The 25006-nt window shown below is 37.9% G+C and overlaps 2 protein-coding genes across 5 annotated transcripts; one reads left to right on the top strand and one right to left on the bottom strand.

The window, feature by feature from the left end:
• The first annotated feature begins 1237 nt into the window (after positions 1-1237).
• Positions 1238-15933, top strand: LOC107731915 (very long-chain specific acyl-CoA dehydrogenase, mitochondrial-like). 4 transcript variants are annotated; one of them, XM_016543121.1, is made up of 21 exons: positions 1238-1495; positions 1609-1760; positions 2165-2234; positions 3024-3098; positions 3308-3380; positions 3646-3710; positions 4054-4188; positions 4305-4449; positions 5940-6069; positions 7637-7762; positions 7930-8128; positions 9253-9357; positions 10324-10410; positions 10540-10602; positions 13338-13439; positions 13642-13739; positions 13858-13930; positions 14106-14178; positions 14413-14485; positions 15352-15427; positions 15525-15933. In XM_016543121.1, the coding sequence occupies exons 2-21, from the start codon at positions 1687-1689 to the stop codon at positions 15660-15662; spliced, it is 1980 nt and encodes a 659-aa protein (XP_016398607.1). In that variant the 5' UTR covers positions 1238-1495; positions 1609-1686; the 3' UTR covers positions 15663-15933. The 4 variants fall into 4 exon arrangements, with proteins under 4 accessions (XP_016398607.1, XP_016398608.1, XP_016398606.1 ...); XM_016543122.1 differs by having other exon boundaries at positions 1238-1508; XM_016543120.1 differs by having other exon boundaries at positions 1238-1760.
• A 1226-nt stretch (positions 15934-17159) lies between these two features.
• On the bottom strand, positions 17160-21880 carry LOC107731916 (olfactory receptor 50-like). Its single transcript, XM_016543124.1, has 2 exons — positions 20758-21880; positions 17160-17462 (listed from the first exon to the last, which is right to left on the bottom strand). The coding sequence occupies exons 1-2, from the start codon at positions 21672-21674 to the stop codon at positions 17402-17404; spliced, it is 978 nt and encodes a 325-aa protein (XP_016398610.1). The 5' UTR covers positions 21675-21880; the 3' UTR covers positions 17160-17401.
• Positions 21881-25006: the final 3126 nt, after the last annotated feature.

The raw sequence follows: 25006 nt of genomic DNA, 5'->3' as shown, positions 1-25006 counted from the left end.
GCTCATATATATATATATATATATATATATATATATATATATGGAATATTATCTTATACATAATTTAATATAATGTCTCATAAAAATATCTTGATTCAGCTTATATCCATTTCGTTTCACTGTGATTCACAAAGGAACCTTCAGCTGTATTGTAGCAACTCCCCCGAAGTGTCTGTAAAAGCTGATCTGAGATCAGCAGCGTTACCGGACTCTTCCCGTGCCACTAAAAGATATGTACTTCCGGTAGGCAGTAAGCTGTACAGTGGATCAAAGCGCTTCGTTTATCAGTAGTTTTCGTATTTCGAGAGCTATTTCAAACGTGTTTTGTAGCAGAAGTGTTCGAGTCGCGTCACCGTACACAGGACCTGCGGTGGGAAGAGCCAGCTGATCTACAATAGTCATTATATATAGATCAGTGGAAGAGCCACTAACTGGAAGAGTCAGTCAAGGGCGAAATAAAACAGGTTCTGCTGCATTGTAGGGCACTCCGTCCAGAACCCATTTACCTCTAGCTGGACATTGTTGTCTCGTTGTTTATTGGCATTTAATGACTTTTTAATTTGTCCGCGATCCATAGGCAAGCGAATATAAAATTAATGATTATCTAGAATTTAACACACTGTCCAAATTTTGTTAATTTATACAATGTATTAATTACAATATTTGTTGGTCAAAACAATGGTTTGATACTTTTCTGTTGTCTTGCAGTTGGGCCATTGTGTTCAACCTTTTTGTAATCAAGACTTTGTATAGGAATGTGCCTGTACAAAAAAATGATCTACCCAAAGATATCTTAACTTGAATAAAAAGTGACCTTTTTTCAATAAAAAGTTAACTTTTTCTCGAAAAGTAACCTTTACATATTTGTTTAAACGTTAATTATAAGAATTAATAATAATAATAATAATAATAATTAAATAAACTTTTCACTTTTTCTGTTCTCTTATTATCCTCCGGTCCTAGCTTTTTACTATTTTGAACGATGACTGAAACCTTGTATAACGGGCACATCTCGTGTTTATTGTCATCTTATGATACGTCGCTTGTTGTATTCCTCAACTGTAAGTCGCTTTGGATAAAAGCGTCTGCCAAATGAATAAATGTAAATTATTACCACCTATACAAATGATTTTAAATTATTTTTTTTCGATTAGTCCTATTTAAATTACATTTTAATCATGTTATATATTTCCCCCGAAGTGTCTGTAAAAGCTGATCTGAGATCAGCAGCGTTACCGGACTCTTCCCGTGCCACTAAAAGATATGTACTTCCGGTAGGCAGTAAGCTGTACAGTGGATCAAAGCGCTTCGTTTATCAGTAGTTTTCGTATTTCGAGAGCTATTTCAAACGTGTTTTGTAGCAGAAGTGTTCGAGTCGCGTCACCGTACACAGGACCTGCGGTGGGAAGAGCCAGCTGATCTACAATAGTCATTATATATAGATCAGTGGAAGAGCCACTAACTGGAAGAGTCAGTCAAGGGCGAAATAAAACAGGTTCTGCTGCATTGTAGGGCACTCCGTCCAGAACCCATTTACCTCTAGCTGGACTTTGTTGTCTCGTTGTTTATTGGCATTTAATGACTTTTTAATTTGTCCGCGATCCATAGGCAAGCGTGACACTTCCGCTTCACAGGAGATAAACAACGTTCGGCAAGAAAGACAAGAATCTCGGCCTAATCATCATCATGTTGTTGCGTAAAGTTACTCAAAGTCCTGCGATCTGCAGCACTGTCTTCCGTCTACAACCAGCTATTACAGGGTGAGACCGTTGTTTTCATTCAGGTCGAGTTTATTATTATGTAAAACAAAAACTATTTTCGTTAAATGAAGGTGGAAAAAAATCGAATATACAGAAACTAAAATCATTTGAAAGTGTCTCCCGAATATATATATATATATAAATTTATATATATAATGTATAATGTTGTCTATTATAGTTCAGTGGGCAATGATCAATTTGACCGCAGGATGACTCCATTGACCAATCTGAACGAAGCATTAAAAATTAACACACAATAATACTATAACTACAACTGAAACTAAAACCAATAATGAATATCTAACTATCTTTTGATAGATAGAATGATAGATAGATAGAAACATGCAGAAGAGGTTAAGACAATATATGACTGTTATAATATGATTATTTCTCTCCTTTGTCAGAGCGCAGCGCCAAACTGGAGCTCTTGTGGCAGTGCAAAATGCTCATTTTTACGCGAGCCAGGCCGCAGAGGTGAGACTTATCATTGCATATCAATATAATGTATTCATGATCACATTTTCAAACATAGGTTATGTCACAGAGTCAGTTCAAGTACTTTGTGACCAGAACTGACACAACAGATCATGCTGTAGCCAATCCGGTCAGGTCCTGTGGAAAAAAAAACAGGTGCTTGTCCTCAGACACCCATTAGTATAAATCTGGAGTAAAGTTCACTTCCAGGTCACATGACACACAGGAGCTTGGCACTAGGCGTTTTGCCTTGTGGTCTTACATGTTAGGTAAATATTGTGGTTGACCTACACAAAATCAGATGCTACATGTCAGAATAAATATTCAGAGATGGTAAGGAAAATATAAAAATATTATTATGGTTGATTCACTATCACACTGTCTTGTGTGTTGTGTATGAGGTTATTTGTTTGTGTGTGAGAGAAGGTTTATAAGGGAAAGTAATATGTTCCTTGTCATTGCTCTTTGCTCTACTTGGTAGTCTTTTTTTGTCACAATGTCAAGCCATGGAAATCTTTGTCACTTTGTCACATTGTACTTGAACCCACCAAACCAAAAAGGGTTTTCAGTAGAAGAGCTTAGAAAGCTCTATAACAAATGCAAATGTGAAAACATTCATCTAGTAAATTATTTTAGAATTACTTTCATTTAAACCAACAAAATAAGTCATAAGCAATATTAGCCCAATGGTTATTCAGTACTGAAAAAATGAGAATGCTGTAGATTTCTGTGTAGTTTTGTTACATGCATAAAAACAAACCAGTAACTTGCAGTTGTTATTTTACCAAGGCTGTTCTGGACAAGAATGTAGTCGGCAGCGCCGCCGCAATGACAGCTGAGAAGGTTGATAAGATGGCTATTGTGGTACGTGAGTGTATGTGCTGGATTCAGTCACATTGTGTATTGATTTGAGAGGCAAATCTTATGATAACTGCAAATGCTGCTTTTTATTCTTTTGAGACATTCTCAGATGAGTTATAAAACAAATATCATGCCACACACTTTTGTGATCTTTCTATAATGTAGAGACAGTGTTGTTATTACTGTAAGAGGCTCATAATTTTTCCCCTCAGGAGTCAAAGTCCTTTGCTGTGAACATGTTCAAAGGGCAAATCAGCACTTCTCAGGTGTTCCCCTTCCCCTCAGGTGACTCAAGTCTTTTCCCCCTGTGCCAAAGTGTGTTTTAGATGCATTGTTACATTGGCCTAGTGTTATTGTGTTGTCACCAGATGTACATTTTTAAAATGTTTGCTAAAACTGGAAAATGTTGATTTTAGACTGATTTTTGCTTTTAATGTTATAGTATTAGGTTTTTTTTTGTATTGTTAATGCATTATATTCACACTTCAGTGTTGCTGAGTGTAAGTTTACTGTATTTTTTCCCTGAATATTTTTTCATTCGTCCATATAGTGCTCAATGAAGAGCAGTCACAGTTCCTCAAGGAGTTAGTTGGGCCATGCAGTAAGTTTTTTGAGGTAAGATTGTTTCACCTACCTTTCTATTTTAGAATTATGAATTCATTTTTTATAGACTGATTTCCTTAAATATTTAAAAACACTCATTGTACATAGCATTGAAAACTCAAACAATGGACAAATGTGAGAAAATTAAGCTCAAAATTCAATCTTGAGAAAGTGTCCCATCATTGGACAAAACAATATTTATACTATCCACCTTTATTCTAAAGGTATTTAAAGTTTTATTACCTCCAAAACGTTCTTTTAATATAATATACTAAACTAAAATATGGCTCGCATGACACTGAGATTTTAGCAGAAATATGCATTTTCTTTGCAATGTTCCTATGTGTGTTTCCAGGAAGTGAATGACCCCATGAAGAATGATGCTCTGGAGAAGGTGGAGGAACACACAATGGAAGGCCTGAAGGAGATGGGAGCTTTTGGTCTTCAGGTGCCTGCAGAACTTGGTGGCGTGGGCCTCACCAACACACAGGTAAGATCACAAGATCCATTCTCATTTTGCTTCCATTTGAGTAGGAGGTAGAGACATAAACATAGAGAAACCTAGAGATGCACATGAAATTTATACATATACCGCTCCGTTAACAGTACGCCAGGCTGGTGGAGATTGTTGGGATGCATGATCTGGGTGTGGGCATCACTCTTGGTGCCCATCAGTCCATTGGCTTCAAAGGCATCCTGCTTTTTGGAAACCCTCAGCAGAAAGAGAAGTACCTTCCAAAGCTGGCCACTGGTGAGTGAGCTACAATATGTTTGATAATGTGAAGAGCACACACAACAACTGCGCCAATGTTTAACTGTGACTTAAAGTTAACATAGAATTTAGAAATAGCCATAATATTTGGGCATATTTTTAATAAATTCTTGTACTGTCAGTGTTTCATCCTGTATTATAAAAAATACATTTACTTATTTTCTGTCTGACACACAAACAAAGTCAGCCATAAATATTCCAAATGGGGCTGTCATGACTGAAAAATTGGTTGATGATTAATTAGAAAACACATAATTGCAAACTATGATTTAAGTCATGTATTCATGTTGAATAAACTTCATAAAATGCACTTTAAAGAATTGTAAACAAATATTGCACAATAGTATAACAAATAATATTTTATGTTCATGTAAATGTTTTTTTTTTTTTTTTTTTTTTACAAATGTTTAAAATGTGTGTTTTTGGTCTACTATCTTTAATCTTAGTTCAATGTCAATTCACACCAATATAAAAACAAATAAAAACTAGACTAAACTTCACTGCACAGTAATTGCGCTTTTCACAAATATTAAACTAATATTACCAAACTTTCAAGATTAGCAGACCAAATCTAAAAATTGTAAGAATCTGAAATTGAAAAACCCATAACGAGCAGTCGTCTTAAGATTCGATTCAGTTTGATTCAACTTTATTTCCAGACTCAAGGTCTATAAGCAATACACCTTAAAAAAATATATTTATACCAATGTTTTCTCGTAAGTGACTGATATCGCACCACAGTAAGCCTAGGATTTAACAGCAACATTATAATAGCATTCTGTGAATCATCCAACCGACAAATGAATTTATACATCAAATTTCTCATTAAAGCCGGAAAGGATTGTGCTGTTACCTTTCAGAATAGATCACTTGCACTGCTCCACCTTGGTTTTTTTTCAGCAGGATCCTCAGATAGTCAATGTAAGCAACCTGAAGCTTGCATAGGCTTTCTTTAAACTTAACTCACAAAGGAGCAGTATAAAAATATGTACAATATGCTCTAAAAAAAAACTTACAACGCTGCCTGTACATGTCCTCATCATCACTCATCACTTATTTCATCATTAATAATGTGACCCAAATATTTTGTTTTAGTGCACACATTTAATACTTGTCCTGACAGATAAAAATCTGGGAAATTAAGATCTTTATCTTCTTTTGTTCTGCATATCATGGCAACACTTTTTTTTGTATTATATTGTACATCATATCTAATCCCATAATCAGAACATATATTTAGCAGCTGGTGAAAACCAACACTACTCAGGGAAAAAAAATTAAATCATCAGCGTACATAAAATGATTATAGTATTACCAAGCATACATCCAGCATACAAAGTCGCTTAATTCTTCAGATAATTCATTAATATAAATATTTTAAAAGTTTATATGAATTCTTGAGAGTATTTTCATTTTTTGGGTGAACTATGGTTGTTGAATAATAACTCTGTCCTGTGTGTTTTTGGTAGGAGAGCACATTGCTGCCTTCTGTCTTACTGAACCAGCGAGTGGTTCTGATGCAGCCTCCATTAAAACCAATGCAGTTCGTTCCCCCTGCGGCCAGTACTACACCCTGAATGGAAGCAAGATCTGGATCAGGTGTGTGTGATGGAATTTTACTCTTTTAACAAATACCCACAAACACCCACACACATTGTGTGGTGGCAAAGATGTTCACCTCTTTTGTGGCCACTAGGGGGCATCGTCACTAAACATATTACAGGCTGGTTCAGGTCCGCTTGTATGATGTCATCTTGCCATTAATTGCCTCTCTCAGCTGTACAGTCTTTCAAAACAGCGTTTCTGGTCATTTGTGTGCCTGTGTGTGGGGGGGGGTTCTTGGTAAAACAAGTGATTTCTGTCTCCTTCATGTGTGTTCCTCATTGAAGTCTAGTAACAACCTGAGAACTTTCACAGTGCATTTTAGCAACTCATAAATGTTTATGAGTAACTAAATATACTAAGTTTAGTAGTGTGAAGAACTGTTATACTTAGTGGAGCTTAGCAGGCATCATGGTTTTTATTGTTCATACTGGAGGCAAAGGGGATTTTCTAAACCCCTAACTTTAAGTATTAAACTTTGCCACACTTGCCCGATGCAATCAAATTGTGCAGCTTGATGAGGTGAGGTGTTCTGCTACTTTTCAAATTAATATGAAATATAATTTTGGTGGCTCGATGGATGTAAACTGGGCAAAAAAAATCCCATAGATTTATAATGGTGGAGGAGACCAGAATATTATAGAGACTTGGGATTTAGCCATCAAGAAACTTCCAGAACACTTTAGAAAAACACTATAAACAACTGAGAACAATTGCATGACAACAAATGTAGAACGAGGAAGCATCACTCACATTTTCTTTAGACAATGTAAAAATCTAGTTAATTGTTACATTGCATGGGTTTGCAACGGGGTCAATTATTACTCATCTCAAAGTAAAAAAAAAAAAGCAAAAAGAAATGGAAAATGTGTTAACGTGGTTTGCGAAAACAAAAATACAGTATTATGTTAACTTATTCCAAAGCTCAAGTCAAGAAGTTGAAGTTCAGTTAAATGTTTCATTGGCTCTCGCACAAGTAAAATTTAAATGTGCAAGTATATGAATAATACATCATCATTATTTATGTAAGCATAATAATAAAGTATACAAATACATTAAAATAGTACTGTATGCATGTTATTATAGTCCAGGCTTAAGCCCTGTTCACACCAAGAACGATAACTATAATGATAATTATATTAGCGTCCACATCAACACACAATATGGTTCTGTTTATTATAACCACGCATTGCCGTTTTGTCATTCACTGCTTTAATAAGCTCAAGCTGTTTAAAATTGTGTGTATTCTGTCATTCATCAGCTGGAAAAATCCTGAAAGTGATTCCAATGAAATTGTTCCTCTGTGTAGTTATCGTTATTGCTGTGATGTGGACCTTCCTATTGTCATAGAATTAAAAAGATAATTAAAACTTTATAGTTATTGTTATAGTTTTCATCCTAGCTGTGAACGGGCCTTTAGAATGAACACATTCTAAAAATATGTAACAGGTGGTCCCTTCTCTATATTTCCATCCACAAAGGGGTCATTGGCCTGAAAAGGGTTGAATACCCCAGCATATTGCATTATTGATAATAAGCAGGTTCTTTGCCTCCTCTGTCTTAGTAATGGAGGCATTGCTGAGATCTTCACTGTGTTTGCAAAGACTCCTCTGAAGGATGAGAAGACTGGAGAGATGAAGGATAAAATTACAGCGTTCATTGTGGAGAGGAGCTTCGGAGGAGTCACACAGTAAGTGCTTGTTTTGCTTCAAAGAAGTTCTCTGATCAAGAATCTGTTGAGTTGAAATTTTCGTGGACCATTTCCCCTCTCTGTCATCATCATCTTTCTTGTCTCTTTATCTGTTGTTCTTTCTAAATTCACTTCAAATGTATCATCTCTTTTTCTTTATCTCTCAGTGGCCCACCTGAGAAAAAGATGGGCATCAAAGCATCCAACACGGCAGAAGTGTATTTTGAGAACGTGCGTGTCCCTGCGGAGTGTGTGCTGGGAGAGGTTGGAGGTGGATTCAAAGTGGCCATGAACATCCTCAACAATGGCCGCTTCGGCATGGCCGCCGCTCTCTCTGGCACCATGAAGGGTGTCATCTCCAAAGCGGTGCGTATGTGTGCATAAGTGAACGTTATCTGATGTTTGTTCTGTTTGTTTGCCTCTTTCAGCATGTAATGCTGAACAAAGTTATTCTCGCTTTCTTTTTCGTTTCCACTTCTCGTACTTAGTTTGTCTAGCATGCTGTTTTGTTAGCGCCAATGTAAGGCCACATCCTCCCACCCGCCGACACTCCTATCATCCTCACTTCCTCTGCTTAATATGCAGGGAAATTCCTCAGCACGCATTGCACTGTCCCCGTGTTGCGTGGTATCTGAGCTTGTATTGGCACATGCCTCGCCACAATTTTCCCGCGTATTTTTCTCTCGTTGCTCATCACGGTTGGCTAATTCTTGCGCAACTGATAAAATACAGCTTAAAGGCACCGTAAGTCGGTATAAAAGTATCTGTCAAATACAGAAAAACGAATTCAGTTTCTGCTAATACCAGTGCAATTCTTAAATATGCACATTTTTGGTTGCTAAAAATATATCAAAATGTTCAAGAACAGGTTGCTGGTGCACTTATAGCAATATGCTTTCATGAAATGTGCAGTTGCTGAGTGATTGTGGGCTACAACAGTTTTCTCGCAGAGGGAGGAGGTGATTTCTCAACAGCCTCGGTGCTTGCTCTTACCACAGGCATCTGTGTTTGTGTATCCGTCTCAGACCAGGAACTCTTGAAAGCGGAAACTAAGTGTAGACCTTATTCACTGCAGTACACTCGCCCTGTGGGTCTTCAGTTACTAGTTTGTTTTAAGGTTAGATTCTACATAGCAAGTGTCAAGTCATAAAAAGGAAGCATTTGGGAATGCATATGCTGTAAAACTGTACCCTCATGTTATTTGATGAATACTGTATGACCTTTTACATATTTGCGTACTTGTTTTTAAAACTGCCAAATGAAAATTCCAGTCAGGTTTTTGTCCCATCAGTGCATTTAGATGCATTTTATTCCTGCAATAATTCCAGCTAATTTTTGGATGAAATTGAATATATGAGCATGCATCCTTTTTTTCAAGCTATTATTTCCAAAATAACCTCATCTTTTTTTTTTTTTTTTCCGAGAACTCTTGAGTTCACCAGTTAGTTAAATAGTCTCTATATTTCCTCTTTTTTTTTTCTCTCAAACAGGTTGACCATGCTGCTAACCGGACTCAGTTTGGCAACAAGATCCACAACTATGGTGCCATTCAGGAAAAGATGGCCAGAATGGCAATGCTTCAGTATGTGACAGAGGTGAGCTTATTCAGTGCTTTGTCACATGTTGACTTTCCACTCAGGGAAAAGGGTAATTTGAGACTCACACACTGCCTACTAACTATATTAGTGGTTCCCAACCTATTATTCATAGGTTCACATATGACAATCTGAGCCCCCCCCTATATATATATACATATATATACATGCAATAATAATATTTATTTTTTGTCTCAGAAATGCACATTTGACAGTTGTAGTAGCTTAAGTTAGGATGCAGATGTAAATTTATGTTCATTATAAAAAACAATAACATCTGTAAAAATTCACCTCATTTTTACATGGTGAAATTTAATTATTCTGACTGTTTGAGTTTTATTCAAATTAACCATTGTTCTTCCATAGTAGCATACATTTAGATCATGTATTATGGATTAGGATTTTAGGATTATGGATTAGGATTATGGATTCCTATTTTGGCCAGAAGTGATGGTTTAAAGATAAACATTTTAATGAAGGATCTGTTTCTTACACGCACACACCACTTTTCACTTCACAAGACATGAATTGATTTTGGTGGGTACGGACCCCAGGTTGGGAACCACTGAACTATATGACATCTTTTTATAGAGTCAAGTAAATGCAGCTTTTGTTTGATCCCATACATTAAGCAGATTTACACAGTCCAAAGGTGAAGCATCTCTAATGGTCAGTGTGCTCTTTATGGACTTTGCAGATATCAGCGCTTTAGCTGTGTACACTTGCAGAGCTCAGTCTATGAATGTCTTACTTCCACATGATTTAGAGGAAGTGGAAGCTTCCTCATCATTTCAGAGTGATTTGAATGGGTCACGTGTGATGAAAGTCTAAAAATACATAGTCTATTTATCATCTGTTGTGTTTTCTGTGTCTGTTTTCCATTACATTAAGCAGTTTGTTTGTTCTGAACATTTTTATTGATGCTTCTTTTTTTCCCCTCCTTTCATCTTTTCTCCATGGACTTAGTCCATGGCTTACATGGTTAGTGGGAATATGGACAGCGGAGCCACAGAGTTCCAGATTGAGGCGGCCATTAGTAAAATATTTGCTTCTGTAAGTTTTTAACATATTGTTCAACCCAGTTGTCCTAGTATTTAAGCCCACATTTATATTTTGGAAATTTTTAGGATCAAATGTTTAAAGAATATATTGGAAATTTACCATTGCTGGATTTTCCTCTAGGAAGCAGCTTGGTTGGTGACAGATGAATGCATTCAGATTATGGGTGGAATGGGATTCATGAAGGTCAGTGTGTGTGTGTGTGTTGATCGTATTGTGATCATTAAAATGTAAAATGTACATTAAAATGTGATCTGTGATGTTTAAGTCAAGTCAAATTTATTTGCAGAAAGTCATACTTTTATGTCCATAATCCCTTAAGGAAACAGTTCTCCCAAAAACAACAATTTGCTGAAAATTAATCACCCTCAGGCCGTCCAAGATGTAGATGAGTTTGTTGGTTCATCGGAACAGATTTGGAGAAATTTAGCATTACATCACTTGCTCACCAGTAGATCCTCTGCAGTGAATGGGTGCCGTCAGGATGAGATTTCAAACAGCTAATAAAAACATCACAATAATCCACAAGTAATCCACACAACTCCAGTCCATCAATTAATGTCTGGTGAAGTGAAAAGCTGTTTGTTTGTAATAAACAAATCCATCATTAAGAAGTTTTTAACTTTAAACTCTTGTTTTCGGCTAAGTCCACTATCCATAATATTGCTTTCTCTAGTGAAAAAGTTGTCTCATCTGAATCAGGCAAGAAATATGCTCAGATCAAGCACAGTTTACAAGCAAAAACAGTTCTAAACGAAATTGTCGGTGGATTTTGTTGTGAAAGAACAAGGTTATGGATTATGGATTCCTATTTTGGCCAGAAGTGATGGTTTAAAGATAAACATTTTAATGAAGGATCTGTTTCTAACACACACACACACACACCGCTTTTCACTTCACAAGACATTAATTGATGGACTGGAGTCACATGGTTTACTTATGGATTATTGTGATCTCTCAGCTGTTTGGACTTTAATTCTGACACTGCAGAGGATCCATTGGTGAGCAAGTGATGTAATGCTAAATTTCTCCAAATCTGTTCCAACAAACAAACAAACTCATCTACATCCTGAAAGTTTTTCCTACATCCTGAACTTTCAGCAAACTTTCATATTTGGTCGATCTGTTCTTTTAATGCTTTAAAATAGAGCAATTTTTAGGGCTGGTATGCATGATTCTCTGGTTTTAGATCTAGGTATACTGTATTTACTATTTTGTGTATTAGATATATCAGTGCCAAAAACACATAAGAGAGATAAAGTTTTGTTGGTTTTGTTCAAAGATGTTTGTCAGCTTTTTCAGAAACCAGACTCTGTCAGGGTGGAAGTCTAATTTTGCTGCAATAACGTTGCAACATAATAGTGTCTGCATTGTGACTCAAAATGTGAACACTGAAAAACACCTACTGTGTGGGCAATTACCCCTCTCAAGGCCTAAATGTTCTGTCCCGGGGTGGTGGAAAAACTGGAGGTGGAGAAGACCTCTGCAACAATATGATTGGTTAGTGAGGGGAGGACACGGCAGTGCTAACCTTTCACGCCGCAACACAAAACCATACACAGATAAAATTGGTCTTTGCTGAATGTAGGTCACGTCTGCAAATTGACTTTGTGGCTGTGTTGTGTTGTGTTTTGTTTTTGTTTTCTCTTGTCAGTTGGGATGCAAAATGTGCAGATGCAGCCTCTAGCCACTGATCAAGATGGGCTGTTTTTGCTAATTTCCAGAGAAGAGTTTAATCAGTTCAATTTAATTTGTCTCTTTTGTGGGCTACTGATCAGATAGATTAGAACCACAAGTCTCTCAGCTCCACTTGTTTAACACGTTTTTATACTTTATATATAAAAGATAGATATGCACACATACACACACAGTTTTTTATTTTAATACATTTTAAAATGTAATTTATTCCTGCTTCCTGATAATTATTATTATCAATGACTATTGGTGCTCAATTATTAATAATGGTTCTTATTAAAGCTGCGCGCAAGTAAGTACCATTTTGATTAGCTGTCGTACCTACAATGTTTGTGCACTGTGTAAACAATGAGTGACGTATACGTGCGAGAGATCACTTCCGGGGTTAACATAAACTACGCCAGAGCGCGTACACACCTCACGCACCGGAGGCCGTGCGCGCGCTCCAAGCAGTTGGACATAGTGGTGTATTAGAGGTAAAATATGATATAAATACTGTTCGGTTTCTCGCACAAACCGATCGTTTCGTGTCTTAGGACATCAATGTGTCGTCGCGAGCCGCAGGGTTTAATTTGGATTTGTCTGTGCATGTTTTTTTTACACTATTGTGGAAACCATGATACATTTTTTAGAATTATTTGATAAATAGAAAGTTCGAAGAACAGCATTTATTTGAAATATAAATCTTATGTAACGTTATAAATGTCTTTACTGTCACTTTTAAACAGTTTAATGTGTCCTTGCTGTATAAAGGTGTTATAAAAGTGTTATTTTTCTTACTTAACCAAACTTACGAATGGTAGTCTATCATGGTTCCCATAAAATGTTAAGCAGCAAAAAAAATGTCAACATTGATAAAAAATAATAATACAAATTTGAGAACTTAATTTAGCAAATTAGGATGATTTCTAAAGAATCACATGACACTGAAGACAGGAGTAATGGCTGTTGTGAAATTATTACTGTTTTTACTGTATTATTCATGAAATAAATGCAGCCTGGGTGAGCATAAGAGACTTAATCTTAATTATTCCAAAATTTTACTGTACTGTATTTCTCACACACATGCCATAACTTTTTTTCCATCATCAGGATTTTTGAAAATTATTTCTATCATGTTCTCATGTATTGTGTAATTTCCTATTTAAACTGAATTAAAAGAATGGATTGATTATTTTTGTGGGAATTTGACAGTCTCACACTCACATTACATGTTATTGATGCAGGACGCTGGTGTGGAAAGGGTATTGAGGGACCTGCGAATCTTCAGAATCTTTGAGGGTACCAATGACATCCTGCGACTGTTCGTAGCGCTCAACGGCTTCCAGGTAAAAGGGGAAAGAAAACACTGCCGAGAACATAACTGCCTGCCTTACAGTTTCCTGTACTGCAAAACCACCTAAAGCTCACAGCATGTGTGGTTGTTGACATCTGGCACTACTAAAAACTGCCATTGGTGTTTGCCAATGCACATGCTTTTAATGCAAACAGTATAGAAATTACGTTTCAAATGTGTGTTCTGTTCGGTAGAATGCAGGCAATCAGCTAAAGAGCTTGCAGAAAGCTCTAAAGAACCCTTTTGGTAATGCTGGGATGTTGGCGAGTGAAATCACAAAGCGAGCCAAGAGGTTAGACCTTCATATCTCTAAAAACACTTGCAAGACGTTTTGTTTTGCATTGTCATGTACTTTGCATCAACTTGATAAGCCTGCAATATGTCTGTCTTTATCTCTCTGTATCTGACAGGAAGGCAGGCTTGGGGACAGGACTGACGTTGCAGGGAACGGTCCATCCAGAGCTTAACCACAGTGGAGAATTGGTAAATTAAAGCAAAGCCATAGTGCTTGGACAACACTGCGATGATGTTCATCCAATGCTGGAATGATATTTACTCAGAAATAATCATAAGAAATAGCCAGGATACCAGCAAGAACACCAAAGCCTAAATAAGACGTAGATCGCAGGGCTAAATTATAATTTTTTCCCTCATAAAGACTGTTAAAGCCATTGAGCAGTTTGGAGCTGTTATTGAAGAGCTTCTCCTGAAACATGGAAAGAGAATCATTGGTGAGTGATGTGTTTGCATAGTGCTGCTAGATCTTGCTAGATTATATTATTTGCTTTAGTCTGCGTTGGCAATTTGCTGCAGATTTTTGTGTGTATGTGTTTTGCATGTTAATTCTTCCTGGTTTCAACTTTTTTTGCTTTCACTTTACATATTTTCCTTATTACAGCTAAATATTGTGACAAAAGCTTATGTCAGGTGTCCATATGAGTGATTCTGTACATGTGGCTTTTTAGATGAACAATTTGTTCTGAAGCGAGTTGCAGACTGTGCCATTGATCTGTACGCCATGGTTGTGGTCTTGTCCAGGTAGGTTATATACATGTATTAATTTGCATAACCTTTACAACTGCTCATACTCAGGGTAAGGTGTTTTTTAAAGAAAAAAACCCTAACTCAAAGTGTTCAACTTCGACACTGTTTGTACTAAGGATGTAAAGGTTACCTCAAATCATGCAGCTTAAAGGGTTAGTTCACCCAAAAATGAAAATTTAATTGAATTACTCGCCCTCAGGGCATCCTAGGTGTTATATGACTTTCTTCTTTCAGACAAATCCAGTCGGAGTTATATAAAAAATTGTCTTTGATCTTTCAAGCTGTTTAATGGCAGTCAGCGGGTGTTGCAGTGCATGAGTCCAAAAGAAGTGAAATAAAGCGCATCCATCCATAATAAAAAGTGCCTCACACGGCTCCGGGGGGTGAACAAAGGCCTCCTGACAGCTTGGAAGATCAAAGACAATTTTTTATATAACTCCGATTGGATTCATCTGAAAGAAGGAAGTCGTATACGCCTAGGATGGCTTGAAGGTGAGTAAATAATGGACTGATTTTCATTTTTGGGTGAACTATCCCTTTAAAAAAGGAAAGGTGTGCTATTACTAAAAAATGCAATTGAGTTACAATGAATGAGAGATTCAAGCTTAACAGAATATCATAGACACTTTTGGATAGGCTCTGCCGATTTGGGACAGTAAGCTCAAGATTTCCTTCTGAAAACATACAAATCTGGTTGTTTATGTATTAATGAATGTAGTAATTGAAAATATAAACTGGATGCTCATGCATTACTGGAAATACAGTCGTTAATCTCCTAATTAAAGGAGAGTTCATTCAGCTCTACTTATGACACAATATTTGCGCTTGTTTGTGTGTGTTTACTCGTTTTTCTTTCTCAGAGCTTCCAGGTCTGTCAGCCAAGGTCACCCTTCTGCACAGCATGAGAAGATGCTGTGTGAAACCTGGGTTACTGAGGTCAGTGTTCAGTGTCCATGTTTTTTTGTTTTGTTTTTTACTTCTCCTTTAACTTCTTCCCATCTTTAAGCATTAATCTGTGATTTCTTTCCTTTAGGCCTATGAGAGAGTCATGCAGGACATCAAGTTCCTCAGGTCAGGGACATCCAAGCAGATCTTCAAGAACTTGCGTGCCATTTCTGCTGCTGTGGTAGAAAACGGAGGGGTGGTATCTCCTCATCCTCTGGGCTTTTAAAGCTCTGCTCCTCCTCCTATCACCCGACCATCTCTTCTCTAACCAGTCAGTCACACCTGCCCATATCTCTTAACCCAGACTGTTCAGTGCTGCAATCCATTATGAGTGGAGTCTGTCACATTGTGTACTTCGACCACTGGAGTGCTTTAATATTTCAAAATAAAGTATGTAAATGAATGAATAGGACTCGCAGATTTAGGTGTACATTGAAGGATTGGATTTGTGTTTGTTTATGAATTTAGTTCTTTTTGTATATGTAATCAAGCCTAAATTAAAAAAAAAAAGTTGATTAAAATTAACCAATGGTGAAACCTAGTCTGCTTTGAAGAGTGTTAAAAGCTCTGACTGAAGCACTTTAGGCTTGTCAACAAACCTCAGCCCAATATCCGGTCCAGCTGCTAGCATTTTGCAAATGTTTTCAATTTGTCATTGTTGGACAAAATTTTTATTTGGCGGTTTTACATATCGAACCTCAACTTTAGCTGTTCCCATGGTTTTAATGTGGAGTGGCTTATCCAGAGTCAACCAGAAGTTTGTTCTCATAACTAAAATAGAAACTCTTTTGAGTCTCATATCATGAACAAGTCGTTTGTCTCAGTTACTTAGAAATGTGTGTGGTTTTTTTAATGGAACTTGTGAACTAAATAACATTATGATCTTAACATAAATACAAAAGGTCTTTATTACAAATGGCCAATACCACATAAACTTCTCTAATTTAGAAATTACACAGATGTATGATGCCTGCGAGAGAAGATGGTACGTTTGTTCCCCCCGTTGGATTTTTTTGTAAAGCCATTTATTTTTAAACGATTTTTTCCCCTTCTTTTATTTCCTGTTGCATTTCCCATAAGGCATGTGATTACTTATAAAGCAAACATACAAAAAACGCCTGTTAACAATACAGCTGCACTGGCCTGACGTAATTGTAAATACTCACTCCTTGTTGCAGTGCTTAACAATATTCGAAATCTCACAGAATCATACGTTTTGTCCTTTCACCAGTGCATTAGCTTGTGGATGCAGTATTATATTGTAAATAGACAGTTTACAGGAAACTGTAAAAAAAACATTAGTGATCTTATTATATCAGTGTGTCTTGTCAACTCAGGATGCTGTGGTTACAAACAGTATATCAAATACTACAAACCTTGCAGTGTCACCAGTTTAACTACACAAAAATTACAATTTAATTGAACCTGTTTCACAGTCTAAGTTATAGTTTGTTTACTTGGGTCATTAGCTTATATATATGACTGCGAAATACTGTTAAGTTTTGCCAAAACAAAGGATACAAGAGAAGACATTGGTACAGCTTTTAGAAAAATAAGAATTCAGATCCTTGCCACATAATTCTTACTTGTTCACATGACAATAAGTCTCAGTGACTTATTGTCATGTGAACAAGTAAGAATTATGTGGTACAATTTACAGTTAAAGGCAGAGTAAGTGATTTTTCAAAAACACTTTAGAAAAATCACTTACTCTGCCTTTAATGTTAATTTAGAAATCACAGTTGACTATTTCTTCAGCTCTCCATTTGGCAAAAGTAATTCCTGAACACTGTGTAGCTGTTGTATTTTACTCAGACTTAATGAATTGATGGCTTGAAGAATAAAAAATCTCTCAGTTTTCTGAAAGTCACAAGTTTGTTTTCTCAGTAAAAAAATCTCAGTCTCGGTAAGCAAATATTCCTTTTGAAGAAATCAACATCAGGTCTTTCTCTTAATCCAAAGATGTCACACAGTCGTCTGTGAGATCTCTCTTGATAATAAAGTCTCTGAAGTCATTCTCCGCTCCCTGAAATAAACACAGTATGTTAGATTAATAAAAATTCCAGCATGGATTTCATATCATGTACAATTTGGTTGTCAATAATTTTTCAGTATGGTATTTTGTTTTACTGACTGCTGAAAGAAAACTGCCTGAGGTGGTTTACTGGTCTTGGCTGATTTAAGATCCACCAGCCTGTACAAGCTGGTGCTCATCTAGTTTATTTGGGCAAAACCCCTCTAAAACCAGTCTGATCAGGCTAGGAGATCAGCAAACCAGCGTAGAGAAGACATTTTTTATTTTTGTCAGTAGTCTCTCAGGTTTGAAAACATGTCAGACGTGAGTCTGTGGTCGTAGGTGTGAAATGCGGCTTTTGCCTGATAAAACCACCAAATAATTTAAAGTAAGCACCAGTTCCCTTGAATAAATATCAACATCTTTCTGAATCTTTATCATAGGTCAACACTACTGTTCAAAACTTTGGGGTCAGTAAGATTTATTATACAGTCATGGCCAAAGGTTTTGGCAGTGACATAAATTTTGTGTTTTGCAAAGTTTGCTGCTTAAGCTGTTGTTCATTCACATTGTTTCTAGATTATTGTGTAGAGTGATCAGATGCATTTTAAATAATTGCTAAAAGCTTCATTGGCCAAAAAAAGAACTTTTCACAAAAAAATTTATTTCATTGTTTTTTGATCCTGACACAAAATGACCAGCTAACATTAATTGACTAATCATATCAGCAGCAAACGTAAAAGTGTGAATGAGTACTAGTCAGGTGAAATCACTATCATACTAATTAGATTGTAAGAGCAGCTTAAGCTGTTGTGGTGTTCATTCACATTGTTTCTAGATTACTGTGTATCAGATGCATTTTAAATAATTGCTAAAAGCTTCACTGGCCAAAAAATTAACTTTTCACAAAAAACACATTTCACTGTTTTTTGATCTTGACACAAAATGACCAGCTAACATTAATTGACTAATCATATCAGCAGCACATGTGAAAGTGTAAATGAGTACTAGTCAGGTAAAATCACTATCATACTAATTAGATTGTAAGAGCAGACTGATTGCTATAAAAGGAGGGAAGAAGAGCTTCCAATCATTGTGTTCTTGTTAGCAATGGTTACCTCCAAAGAAACACGTGCAGCCGTCATCGCTTTGCATCAAAATGGCCTCACAGGCAAGGAAATTGCAACAAAGAATATTGCACCTGCAAGAACCATTTATCGGATCAAGAACTTCAAGGAGAGAGGTTCGACTGCAGTGAAGAAGTCTTCAGGACGTCCCAGAGGGCAAGTGCCAGGACGTCTCCTCCTGAGGAGTCCGCTACGGAATTGTGTCACCACCAGTGCAGAGCTTGCTCAGGAATGGCAGCAGGTTGGTGTGAGAGCATCTGCACGCACAGTGAGGCCAAGACTTTTGGACAACGGCCTGATGTCAAGAAGGGCAGCAAAGAAGCCACTTCTCTCCAACGTCAAGGACAGACTGAAATTCTGCAGGAAGTACAAGGATTGGATAGCAGAAGACTGGTGCAAAGTTATTTTCTCTGATGAAGCTCCCTTCCGACTGTTTGGGTAATTTCTGGAAAATTGATTGTTCGGAGAAGAAAAGGTGAACACTACCATGAGTCCTGTGTTGTGCCAACAGTGAAGCATCCAGAGACCATCCATGTGTGGGGTTGCTTTTCAACCAAGGGAGTGGGCTCTCTCATAATTCTACCCCAAAACACTGCCATGAATAAAGAATGGTATCAAAACGTCCTGCAAGAGCGACTTCTTCCAACGATCCATGAGCAATTTGGTGATGATCTGTGCATTTTCCAGCATGATGGGGCACCATGTCACAAAGCAAGAATGAGAAAGAAGTGGCTCGAAGATCATTACATTGAAATTTTGGATCGGTGGCCAGGCAACTCCCCGGATCTCAATCCCATAGAGAAACTGTGGTCAGTCCTCAAAAGGCAAGTGGACAAGCAGAAGCCAACAGTGGTCAGTCCTCAAAAGGCGAGTGGACAAGCAGAAGCCCACAAATTGTGATCAACTCTGAGAACTAATAAGGCAAGAATGGATCGCCATCAGTCAGGATTTGGCCCAGAAGCTAATATCCAGCATGCCAGAGTGAATTGCAGAGGTTATGAAGAACAAGGGTCAACACTGTATATATTGACTCATTATATTTTTTTGCCAATAAAAGCCTTTAAAACTTATGATATGCTTATTGATTTTCAGTATACCATAGAAACATGTAGAAAAATTATTAAAAAATACTGAAGCAGCAAACTTTGCGAAACACAAAATTTATGTCACTGCCAAAACTTTTGGCCATGACTGTACTTCATTTTGATGTGGAAACAGATTTGTGGCTCTCACGCAGACATTTATCAAAATATTTACCTTGTCGACCAGAGTATATATTCTCCTGAGATCAAGCAAAATAAACAGTATTTAGAATCCCATACAAATATATTTTTACTTTTGTATTATATTGTCTTTTAATATCCAATGAGCAAACAATTAATATTATTATATTTCCATATTGCTATAATATATATTCTTATAACACATTTGGCCACACCCCCAGAACATTTGAAATGACAAAGTATGCCAGTATATCCTATTTAAGATACTTTAATACCTAACACAATAGTATGTTAACTAAAAATAGGTAAAATGGTGTCTTATGTTCAGGACATGTAATTTTTTACATCTCAGAAGGATATGATATTTAATTGAGTTAAAAAAAAATTACTGTTTCTAAATAGGCCTATTGTTAGGATGCTTGTTTTGACTTAGAGTTGTGGGGGAATCTTTGGATGTGTCATGCAAGAATAGGGGCAAACGTGTGAAACAGATGGTTTTCATTTTTAATTCAGGGGTATAAACTCACTTTAAAAAAAATAGGCCTAGGACTCTTTTTTATCATGAACCATTACAGGGATCTTGAGTTGTCTGTAAGGTTTTTATTTATTTTTTGTCTTTTTGCTTATTTAAAGCAGTTAATAGAAGATAAAGTAGACCAGCGGAATAAAAAGTACTATGTGTCTATGACACGACGCTGTAAAAGAAAGCTAAATTGGAACGTTTATTTTTAAGTGTATGATAATCCAATCAACCTAAGCAATACTTCGCCAGATCACAGTCCACACAAGACCATAAGCAAAAGCCAAACATTTTTGTCTTAAACACGAAAACAGTCTTAACACAAGTGTTAACTTAATGGCACGTGCGCGTTACCAAATGCACCTAAATTGCGATGCGAAATGCGCCTTCGCAGAGACAAGTACGCGGTAAATTATTATTCTACTGTATTCACCTACCTTTGCTGGCGACGCCGATTGGGATGTGTGATGTTGACAGTCCACTCCAAAATGCGCTTCAACTGGCCGGATAAACACGGGAACCGGTGATTAAGATGTTCCAGTAGTTCCTCTTTACGCAGTCCGTATACTATCGGCGCGATGCACTGCGCCAGGCTGAAGAAGGCAAAACTTATGACAGCAAAAAGCTCTTTTGTGGAACTCTTGAGTGACTTTTTGCTTTTAAGGATATGCAGCAAAAACAGTATGAAATTGGGGAGGATGAAGACGGCCAACTGCGTGCCGTGGAGAGCGATAGTCCTACACGCAGCTCGGTTGCGCCGGTTCAACACACCCAGACGACGCCCCTCATATAAGATCCGTACATAGCTGTACACGATAAGAACAGTACAAATTGATATTAAAACGATTTTGTGCATTTCTCCGCCTTGCAAAGATTTCCTTCCACAGGGCACAGTGCCATTTTCTATTTTGGGCGATAGGGTAAGAGGAATAATCGACGCGAGTCCCCATGTTAGGACCCCGATGAGCCATGGCCAGGGTTTGAAACAAACTTTGCTATAGTGGAGCGGGTAACATATGGCAAAATAACGGTCCAGTGCCATCGCCGTGATGGTGAGGATGATGTTGGAACCGCTTGTCATCAGACTTCTGATTAGCACCATGCAAATGGTTGCCGTGGTCGCTGCTTTCAGGTAGTTTTGTAAGTAGAAGCTAAAGCATACTGCGAAGTAAACCAGCGCGGAGAACAATAAATGGAACACGAGGACGAAGCGCGCGTGGCTCCGCAGGCGCTCCTCGCGCACTATGGTCCAGTTGATGATCAAGTTGAAAAAAGCCAAAATGATCAAAGAAACTCCCGCTGCCCAAACACGTACGTGTGGATACGAGTTGACATCATCTGTAGCACTTGACATCCTACCGCTTCTTCAGGCCTCGCTCATACAGTAGTAGAACCAATACGATCCAGAACAAAACGCTTTCAGCAGGTGCGGACGGTTCATTAGGCTCGACGTTGGTAAATGTTTCTCCAAAAATCCGAATGTTCATGTGAATTCGTTTCTTGATTCTGGTCGGTCAAAAACACCTGCGGACCTTGCATAAAAGTCAGCCTAGTGATGGAAACGAAAGAGTCGTTTACTTCCCTCTCAAGAGCAGCAAAGAGAGAGAGAGAGGGCGTGTTTGAGTAGGGCTCATTTCGGCGCCTTTTGTATGTAGCCTACAGCATCCCAGGTTGCCAGCGCAATCGGGCCAATTGCGGCTTAGTCTCTGCTCACTCGGCTGTGTTCTGGCAGTGGCTCACCGAAAGTGAGCCAGCTCTGGCCCAGTAATGGTTGCCAGATTTGGCTAGGCTTTGGATATGCGGATCTGGCCCGATTTGCACTGAGACACACGGCACATTTAACCACATTCGGCCCGATTACGGACCATAGGGGCTGGTCTGATTTTGGCTGAGATATGGGCATGCATACCCGGACCAGTTTAAGTTGAGTGCTGGGGGTGGGTCTCCGTTTACAATGTGGTAAATAGTATGTAGCAGTGACACTTAAACTTAAACATAATATCTTTTACCTGTCCTTGATATGTTATTTTTTAGTGTATTTTTTATTTTAATTCCTATTAATATTTTTCCCTTTTATCCAACATTCTCTTTTTTTCTTTAACTACATTTGGAAATTAATGATTTAATTAATATAATGAAACAAGCTTAAAGTGGTTAAGGGAAATGTAACATTATTTTTGCTATATGAGTTTCAAGACTTGCTCACTAGCTTTGACATCTAATGACAAAACCTGATGGGCTTTTTGTGCTGCTAATTGCCAGAAGACCAGAAGAACTTAATACACTGGTGAGTAAACATTTGATAATCTAACATATAACATGAGTTCGCTGACATAGTGGTAGAGTTTAGCTCCAACCATAATCAAGCACACCTGATCCGGCTAATCAAGGTCTTCAGGATTACTAGAAACTTTCAAGCAGGTGTGAATTGGAGCTGGTTGGAGCTAAACTCTGCAGAGAAACACTTAGCCGGTACTGGCCCGAGTCTGGGTACTGAAACTGAGACAACACCACCGGCATTGGGCCACAATCACACCGACAAGAAATGAAACGCTTAGCCAGTACTGGCCCGAGTCTGGGTACTGAAACTGAGACAACACCACCGGCATTGGGCCACAATCACACCGACGAGAAATTAAACACTTAGCCGTTACTGGGCCGAGTCTGGGTACTGAAACTAGGCCAACTCCACCGGCATTGGGCCACAATCACACTGACGAGAAATGGAAACACTTACAAAGATTAAGGGTTTGGCTCTTACACCATTTCTTTTCATGGCATCCCCACCGACACCATGAATTACCCCATAACATCCATATGTGCTCCGACACCATGAATTACCCCATAACATCCATATGTGCTCCGCGGGACCCAACGCAACGGGGTGCGGTGCGGGACAACTCTTGATGGGCGAGTGCGGGTGCGGGCGGGAAGAGAGGCATGTGCGGGATGCGGGAGAATAAAATAATTCGCGGGACTCCTGCAAAATAGAAATTATCTAAACATAAAATGTCTAAAACATATAAATTATTATTTATCTGTTGCACAAAAGTAAAAAAGAACAACTAATATTAACATTAAAATGATTAACATGTGCAAGCTAGGCAGAGTTTCTATTTATAACACGTGTTTAAAGGATTGCGCAATGTAGCCAATCACAGACATAGCTGTTGATTTCTGGAACGCAGTGGCCAATCAGAGGTGATTAAGTTAGAATCCACTCAGCAGTGCTGAAATTGCGTGCTCACGAATCGGACACCACCGGCATTGGGCCACTCGTCGGTGTGATTGTGGCCCAATGCTGGTGGTGTTGTCCCAGTTTCAGTACCCAGACTCTGGCCAGTACCGGTTAAGTGTTTCAATTCTTGTCGGCGTGATTGTGGCCCAATGCCGGCAGTTTTGGCAGCCGGACTCGGGCCAGTGTATTTGAATGTGTGTATGAATTCTGGGGCGTCATTCATCCCATGTCCATGCCGACTCTGGCAGCCGGGCCAAGTTATTTCATCCGGCCTGCCGGATCTGGGCCATTATCGGGCCAAACCGTTTTGGCTACCTGGGATATTTTTTATGAGAAATATAAAATAAAACTTCGATATATTGAAGTTATATCCAGCAATCATACTTTTTTCAGTCGGGGACACGACACCTAGAAGTGTTGTAACTTCTTTTGTTGCAATATCTGTAGCTAAGCACATTTTTGTATCAAACATTTAGCCTATATAACATTCCCATATTTATCTGCTACAAATTAGTCTCTAAAACAGCAATTTATGGCTAAACTGTGTAATATGAATAGCCTACAAAGAGTGCATGAGCATGCCCCACTTGTTTAAAATCCTTAATATGACATACCATGCTCATTTTATTATATTTTAATTAATAGCTGTCTGCAGGCATATAGAAAACCATTTCAATACAAAACAAACCCATGTGCACAGTGAGCTGATTAAACCCAGGTCGTACAGATTTTGAACCAATCTATGAGGAATGACTGTGTTAAAAGCTGAGCTGAAATCCACAAACAGCATTCTTACATAGGTGTTTCCCTGGTCCAGGTGTGTAAGGGCTGTGTGGAGAGCTGTGACGACTGCATCTTCTTTTGATCTGTTTGCTCGATATGCAAACTGATGTTGATCAAGGTCAGCAGGGATGGCAGATTTAATATAAGAGAGGAGGAGTCTTTCAAAACATTTAGTGATGATGGGGGTTAAAGGGTTAGTTCACCCAAAAATGAAAATTAGCCCATGAATTACTCCCCCTCAAGGCATCCTATAGGGTTGGGTACCGAAACCCGGTGCCATATCTATGTAACCGGCAGTGTTGGGAAGGTTACTTTGGAAATGTAATAGGTTACAGATTACAAGTTAGCCTATTTAAAATGTAATCGTAGTGTAACTTTTTCAATTACTTTATTAAAGTAAGTATTAAACTGATTACTTTTGATTACTTTTCTAAATTTCTAATGACTGTTTACTTACAACTGTTTATCATTTTCAAACATTTACACCATGCAGGGTTAACCTTACAGTAGTGCTCAACACTGTCAGACTTTCAAAATCCTTAATCACTTGAATTAAGATGATCAAATTTGATCACATCCACCATAAAATCAGACTTTAGTACCGCCTTTTACTTTGAGATTGATCTGAAGTTCAATGCAGATTTAAAATCATAAGAAATAGTTAA

This window comes from Sinocyclocheilus rhinocerous, unplaced genomic scaffold (genome assembly GCF_001515625.1).
Source record: "Sinocyclocheilus rhinocerous isolate Xijiao unplaced genomic scaffold, SAMN03320098_v1.1 scaffold1841, whole genome shotgun sequence".
In the NCBI taxonomy this organism is placed as follows: domain Eukaryota; kingdom Metazoa; phylum Chordata; class Actinopteri; order Cypriniformes; family Cyprinidae; genus Sinocyclocheilus; species Sinocyclocheilus rhinocerous.
The sequence above is the reverse complement of the archived record's forward strand: the minus strand, read 5'-3'. Positions and strand labels throughout refer to the sequence as shown.